The sequence below is a fragment of the Myotis brandtii genome, unplaced genomic scaffold, assembly GCF_000412655.1.
Source record: "Myotis brandtii unplaced genomic scaffold, ASM41265v1 scaffold303, whole genome shotgun sequence".
NCBI lineage: Eukaryota > Metazoa > Chordata > Mammalia > Chiroptera > Vespertilionidae > Myotis > Myotis brandtii.
Genome location: NW_005361573.1, coordinates 3,777,034 through 3,784,452, shown reverse-complemented (window position 1 = coordinate 3,784,452; position 7,419 = coordinate 3,777,034). Strand labels below are relative to the sequence as shown.

The window sequence follows — 7,419 nt, the reverse complement described above, 5'->3', positions numbered from 1 at the left end:
GCCGCCCCCAGGCCCTCCACAGCTGGGCCACAGCCCCATGCAAGGGCGGGCGGGGTTGCCGGACATCCAGGCCCTGAAGTACAGGAGGCGGTGGAGGCCCGGGGAGCGGCTGCGGGAAAGGACTGCAGGCGGTGGTGGGTGTGGAGGGGCCAGCGGAGGCGTCCAGGCGGCGCCTACTTCATGCCGCTGCGCAGCACCTGGTTGGCCGCGATGAGCATGACGCTGATGATGAAGGCGATGGCGAAGGCGCAGATCAGACTCTTGCGCACGCACGTCTGGCGTATCTGCTGGTTGGAGCAGGCTGTGGCCACCCGCCAGGAGCACCAGAGAGAGACAAAAGGGACAGCGGAGCGATGCCATCAGGAGCCGCCGGCATTGCTCCACGTGGGCTGGTCCCCTGTGCACAGGGGCACAAGGCTGGGGCAGGCCAGGAGCCCCAGCCCCCCTGCAAACCCCCGGTTCCTCCCCTGCTCTCGCAGTTGGCCCCCGCCAGGGGTGGGGTGGGGGGTGGTCCCCGGTGTCAGTCACTCACTCTCCACATCCACGGGGCACTCGGCCGTGCCCAGGTGGCTCTCCTCCTCCGTCATGATGATGTTCTCGATGTCCTTCATGGACAGGTGCTCACAGAAGGTGTCGTAGAGCAGCCGCTTCAGCTCGTCCACAGTCAGCTTCTGCATGTCACACTTGGGGGAGGAGACACAGCGCTCAGGCCACCGCGGCCACCAGTCCCCACCCAGCGCCTGCAGCCACACAGCCAGGAGAGGCCTCCCGATTCCAGAAGGCTGGGAGCCACTCGCTCCATTCTACCAGCCTCCCCCAGGGAGCCCAGGACCCTCTGGGAGACGGGACACCCCCTTTACCGAGTGGCCCCACCATTCACTGGCCCCTCACAGTGTGCGCAGCCCCGGGTCCCCCCAGTCACGGCATACCTTCCAGAAGACGGTGTCGAAGTCAGTGCCATGGAACCTCTCCGGGATCCCCATGGTGGAGAGCTTGGGTCCCAGGAGGGTCACAAACTCCTCAAAGTCCACTTGGCCGTCACCTGGAGTGGGCACAGGCCTAATCAGCGGGGTCAGCCTGCACCTGTCCAGCCTCAGGCAGGTCCCTCCTCCAAGCCTTGCCAGTTTCAGGGGCACCTGACGTGCCAGGCTCTGGGCTGACGGTGAGGCCCACTGTGATGAGGCTCCGTGGAGGTGGAGGTGGAGGTGGAGGTGGAGTGCGGCCGGCGGGCCCCGAGCACGTGGGGACTCACTTCATGCAGAGCCCTCATGGCTTCCCAGGCCCTGCTGCTGTCCCGGGCGGGTGCGGGGCCTGACGTTCCCACCACAGACAGGAAACGGAGCTCAGGACGGGGACAACCTGCCCAGGCCACCACCTGCTCTCTGGGTGGAGCGAAGTGGGGGCTCAGGGGGACCAAGGGGGGGGGCTGGGTATTACTGCTCCTTAGGAGTTTTTCCATAATAAAATGCCAGGTGGCAAACACAACTACATTATTTCTTACTTTGAATGGTGAACCTGGGCTGTTTAGAATAGACTTCTTTCTACTTTTCTGTACTTAAAATTTTTTTCAGGATACAGACCAAGACGGGTGGAGTCTCTGACCCCTAGGTGTGGCTGCGGCGCTCACACTCTGGCTGTAAGCGGCCAGGGGCTTGGGGGTGGCTGCTAGTGGGGGGAGCGAGTCCCCCGTGGTTCGTGCCCCAGCCCCAGCCCCCGGTGAAGGGTGAGGAAACAGCCAAGGGGGGGAGGGGGGGCAGCGCTCACCGTCCATGTCCAGCCGCTGGATGATGACTTCCAGCTCGACCTCGTTGGGCATGTAGCCCAGAGAGCGCATGGCCGTGCCCAGCTCCTGCTTGGAGATGAAGCCATTGCCGTCGCGGTCAAAGACTTTGAAGGCCTCTCGGATCTCTGTGGGGGGAGCAGAGCAGGTGGGGACTTCACTCCTGTTCCCGACCGCGAGGACCCCCACGCCTGCAGCCTGAGCCCAGCAGTGCGTCCACCGAGCCTGCAGGTCTGGGCAGAGACGACTGGCAGGTGGCCCAGGCGTCCGCATAGCGCTGCTGCTGGAGCTCAGGGCAGAGCGAGGCCCCGGCAGCCGTGAGGCCGTCCCCAGGGTCTCAGTGTCAGTGCGCCAGGCCCCCACAGCCCCTCCGGGCGTCCTCACAGCGACCCCCTGTGGCAGGAACCACGGGTCCCACTGTGCGAGGAGGAAGCCAGCACCCCACACTCTCCATCCCCACGCTCCCTGTCCCCATTCCGCACGTCCTCCCCTAGCTCAGCGGCTCCATTCAGCTCAGCCCGTTAGTTAACACGCTAATGGCAGCCACGTGAGGCAGCCTTGCGGGGCTAACAGCTCAGCACAGCCTGCCTGGGGAGCCCAAGGTTTGGGGGAAAGGGAGGCCAGATGGAAGGGCCCCAGCAGGCGCAGGCCAGCTCAGATGTGGGGGTCGCTCCCCTCACTCCATTATACAGAGAGGGAGACCAGCCTGAGGGCCTGGGTGACTCAGGGTGGGGGGCAATGCAGTGGGCTGGGAGCCTGGGAATGAGCACCCCAATGAGTGACCTTGGGTGGGCCTCAGGCTTACCCACAGTGAAATGGGCGCAAAGGATGTCGGGACAAGGGTTTTCCCGAGGGCCTCCAGGAACTGTGGAGGGTCCTAACCTTCCCCAACGCCACCTGTTTCCCTGCTGTCCCTTCCCTGGTCCTCAGCCCAGGAAGGGCCCTAAGAAGCGTTTTCCTCTGGGAGAGAGTGGATCACAATTCACTCACAGCCTCTGCTCCAACCCCCCGGTCGCCCTACTCAGTCCACCTGCCAGCCTCCTGGCCTTTGCTCAAGCTGTTTTCCTGGGCGGGACGTCGGCAGAGAGCGCGCTCAGGTGTGCACATGTGTGTAGTGTGTCCATACATACATATGTGGAGTGCAGACTGATGTCTTTATGCTGCAGTCCTGGAAAACGAGGCCCAGAGAGACTAGGTGGACAGTCTAGGGTCAGCGTGAGGTCCTCAGGGTTATTTCTGGTGAGGGCAGAGTTAGCTGGCCTGGGCCTGGCCTGAGGGGTCTGTGAACCCTAAAAACTTGACTGTGGGATCCTACACCTGGGGGTCCTTCCTGATCCTGCCGATCCCACGATAGCCCAGAGAGGGTAGCCGTGTGTCCCAGGCTACACAGCAAGGCGGCTTGGACCGAGGCCCCAAACTTCATCAGGTTCTTCCCACCTGGTGTCTGCACCCAAGGCCTGGAGGTGTGACTAGCTGACCTGCAGGCCAAGACAGAAGCAGCGAGCCGCACCTGCGCTGCCCCCGGGTGCCCTGACTCAACCTTCCCCTTCCCCAGCCCAGCAGGGCCTGACCGTCTGCAGGAGAGCAGCCGGGATGGGAGATGCCTGGACTCTGGGAACTGCAGCCAACTCCCACCTGGAGGTTTCCTGAGCCACTGAGGGGTGGTGAGCTCCCCACCCCCAGGAATATGTGAGCAGAGGCCTGGCGGTACGGAGACTGCGGAGGGACTTCAGTCCCCTGGGAGTCTCTGCTGGAAGATGAGGGTACTGGCCATGTAACCAGGCTCACCAGGGCTGCTTCTATTGGAGGCCCTGACCTTATGGAAGTCCCCAGGCTGCATGGGAGACAGGGGAGGTCAGGGGAATCATGGGATATGGGGCAGGCAACAGACCCGGCGGTAGCCAAAGGGGCCCCACAGCCATTTCTCCGGCAGGACTGGCCTCCTAAGATCACCAGATACATCCAAAGACCGCCACTTCCATGTCCATGTGTCCCTTCCGCCATCCCTCCCTGGCACCCCCAGCTCACACCTGAGGGTTGCCTCTGTACCTTTGTCCATGCCCAGAGCCCTGCCCCAGCCCCAGTTGACTGCTGAGGCCAAGTTCAGGGACCACCTTCTCAGCCAGAGAGTCAGCTCTAAGTCACGCAGACACAGGTTCAAATCCCAGCTCTCCTGCATCCTGGCTGGGTGACCTGGGCTGGTGTTTGCTCACCTGTCCAGCGGGGCGGCGGGGGTGACTAAATAGGAAAATGGAGGGTGTAAGTGCTTGACAGGGCCGGCCGGGCTTGGCTCAGCACAGGGCACTGCAAACGAGAACGTCACAGACAGCAGAGCTGGGAGGAGAGGGAGGACTGGGCGAGCTCTGGACACCAACGTGGGCTTCCTGTTGGCTGGTGCCGGGCCCTGGGGCCCTGGCCTTGAAGTCCGGCTCTGCCGCTCGGCAGCTGAACAACCAGCTGGGATGCAAGGCAGTTCCCTCTCTGAGCCTCCAGTGCTGCACCTGTGCAATGGGAACGTGGCTCCTGCCCCATCGCTGGGGCCTGGGCCTGCTGGGGGCTCTCTGAATGGGGCGGGTGTCATCACGTCCCCGTCGCTGCTGCCGCTGCTGTAGGCACAGCCCAGCCGGTGATTCCCCGAAAGCCTCGCTCTGACCCTGCGCTCTGTTCCTGCCCACGAGGCCGGAGGAAGCCTGCTGTGCTCCGTCTTGGCATGAGGACGCCTGGCCCGGGAAAGGGCTGGCAGGGCCTCCGGTTTCCAGGCCCACACTGTCCCCCACCTAATGCCTCCAGCTTGACAGCCCCAACCCCCTCCCATGGCCCGTGCAGCTGTCAGGGCCCGGGTCCCTCACAGGCTCCAGGGGATGCCAGCACTCCGTCAGGGAGTTGGGGTCCAGCGAGGGGGGCGTGCTGGAGGCCGCTGCGGGGGCGGGGCAGTGTCGTCCTCGGCGGCTCTCCGAGACATTGGCCCTGTGCCCCATCACCTTGGCCTCCGTGAGCTTCTGGCCCGCGCAGAGGCAGCCACTGGGCTTGCAGGAAAGAGCAGGATGGCTCTCCCCTACCCCCGTTCTCCCAATGTCCCCATGTGGCCACTCTCAATGAAGGCGCCATGGTCCCGCTGAGCAGGCCAAGGACCCGGCTCAGAGACCTGCCCTGGCGGCTGCCTGTCTGTCTCCTTCCTCCTCCACCAGCCAGAGGACAGGACTGCAGCTTGAGCGGCCCCATTCCCACCCTCAGGTGCTCAGGGCTGTGGATGCCGCTGGGGCAGGCCTGGGGGCCTCGGCTGTGTGTGTATGTCGGGGAGGAGGTACAGGGAGAATCTGGGAGAGTCTCTCACGGGAGGAAGGGGGGCTAAGGGGGCAGGAGGTCCCAGGCTGGCTCTGCCGGGCCATGTCTATGTGCCAACTGCCATCCATCCCATGGCCCCTTCCACCCAGCCCTCCCCACCCTGCACACCTGCATCCCTGCCTCTTGAGTCTTCACCGATCCCTCTACTCTCCAGCCTCTTACCCCTGCAGGCCCCCTCCTTGGCCTTCCCTACTGCTGCGTCTGTCCGGCCCCCACGGCTCATCAGGGCCCGCACTGGGCACTTCCATCACCTCCTCTGTCACCAGCAGCCCTGGGGAGGGGCAATGCCAAACCCCTTTTACAGATGGAGAAACCGAGGCAAGAGTGGCAAGTGATTGCCGAGGTCACTCCATGAGACAAGGTGCAGAGACTCAAACCCAGCGCTGCCTGGCTGGAAGCGCTCATCTTAACCCCGGGCTCTCCACCTCCCTCCCTGGCCCTCCTCCTCCTCCCCCTCCTCCTCCTCGGACTAACCGCCCCCTGGATCTCTGCGCCAGGCACGTACTGTCTGCAGCACTGCGTCCCAAGCTGCCAGGCTCCTGTTCTCGGCACATGTGGCTCCCCCACTGTGGGCATCCTCCCAGGAAAGGGCCGGGGTGTTACCCAGACTGCCCCGGGGAGCAGAAGCACTGATGGGGCACTGGGGAGGTAGAGGGGGCGGAGGGGGGAATCTGTGCTAGGAATGGTCGCCCTGGCCACACAGCCCTGGCATTCAAGGATCACTGGGGCCTGCAGAGACTTGGTCTCCTGGAAGGCGGACTCTCGGGGTGCCTGCAGCCAAGAAAGGGGTCAGGCATGGAGGACTCCTTGCCCTCAGCTGTCGCTGCTGTGGGCCGGGAGGGAGAGGGGCTGGGGCCACCCTGGCATCTGCCTGCTCTAAGACCCCCGCCTGCCCACACCAGAGAGGGCCTTGCCCTTCAGATGCCCCCTGTGCCAGGCCCCTCTGCTCCTCGGGGCCCAGGAGAAGAGGATGGGAGAGAAGCAGGGAGGGCTTTTGGTGTGGCTGGTGACTAACGCTCCTGGGCTCCTGCCAGTGTGCCCGCCGGGCAGCCCAAGGGAGGCTGCGGCCCGGCCTCCTTGCCCCCCACGCTGCCAGCCCTGTGCCCCGCTCACCCCTGCACCCTAGGCTCCTCTCAGCTTCTCCCCTTCCTTGGGGTCTTCATTTCAGGGCTGGGAGGAGGTGAGAAGCGGGACCTCATGAGGCCCGAAGCAGGGCTGCATGGTGGGGTGGAGGGAGCAAGGGGAGAGAATGAGGTGGGAGCTGGCTGGCCTGGGGTGTGGGGGACGAGGTTAAGCCCTGCCTCGGTGGCCAGCAGGAAGGAAGGGGTGCGAGCCTATAGAAGGGGGCACTGGCAGGAGGAGGCATTAGGGAAGAGGCAGTGTATGCCCCATCTCCTGCCCTCTCGCCCTTCATCATACCCCCTCCTTGTTTTAGGCCCCAGATGAGGCTCCGGTTCCTGGGCTCGAGCCCAGACAGGGCAGGGATTTGGGTTTGGGGTTCAAGGCCAGAGACGCAGCAGCAGCACCCATCCATCTGTTCTGCCCCCATCAGACACCAGACCCCGTTTCCAAGGCTCTCCTGGTCTCGGGGAGCTTTTGGGGGGACTCGGTGAGGAGCAGGTGGCTCAGAGCCTGTGGTGTAGTTGTGGGAGGGGGGCTGCCTGCTCCAACTTGATCTTCCCCTTAAGCCAGTCTGACCCCCCCCACACCAAGACCTGCCCCCTCCAGATCTTGGGGATAAGGGGGACCTCTCTCCATGCCTTCCCCTGTGCTCCCCCCATAACTGCGCTGTCTCGGCTGCAACCTTCCCCCAGGCCCTGCTGAACCCCAGATCTCAGAGACCCCTGGACCCAAGAGACCCAGCCTCTTGGTGCTCTCAGCCCCTCCCCCAACAACAGACAAGAAGATCCCAGGGGGTCAAGACTCCCCTCGCCCAGAGCCCCCCACTCCGGCCACATGGGGCCCCAGGAGGTCTGCCGGGAGTGGAAGCCTGAGCACCTGCCCACAGCCCAGAAGGGAAGGAGCTCCCAGGCGCCAGGGGTCTCACTGCTCCCCAGAATCCTCCATCCAGGGACCCCTGCCTAAGGTCCCCATCTGTGTCCCCATTCACGCCCAGATGGGTGGTGGGTGGGAGGGCAGGCTTGGGTCTCTGCCTCCCTGCCTTTCCCTTTCCAGGCTGGGTTATCACGACCAAGCCGCTGGATCTGGCCACTTGTTGTCGCCACCACCTCCCGGGCCGCCTTCCCAGAGCCCGGGGCGAGGGTCCCCGCCGGGCCGAGTGGAACAGCTCAGGC

The 7,419-nt window shown here is 64.4% G+C and overlaps 1 protein-coding gene across 2 annotated transcripts in view; it reads right to left on the bottom strand.

Annotated features, from left to right (window-relative positions):
• Window positions 1–6: 6 nt before the first annotated feature.
• CABP7 (calcium binding protein 7) overlaps window positions 7–7,419 on the bottom strand; it is a 15,070-nt gene continuing 7,657 nt past the window's right edge. Inside the window, exons 3-6 of one of the 2 annotated variants that reach the window (XM_014542514.1) lie at window positions 1,765–1,908; window positions 930–1,042; window positions 533–683; window positions 7–301 (exon numbers count right to left, since the gene is read on the bottom strand). In XM_014542514.1, coding sequence (XP_014398000.1) covers window positions 174–301; window positions 533–683; window positions 930–1,042; window positions 1,765–1,834 — 462 coding nt within the window. In that variant the 5' untranslated portion in view covers window positions 1,835–1,908 and the 3' untranslated portion in view covers window positions 7–173. Of the gene's footprint in view, window positions 302–532; window positions 684–929; window positions 1,043–1,764; window positions 2,112–7,419 lie in introns of those variants that run through there. The other variant, XM_005869738.2, reaches the window with a different exon arrangement.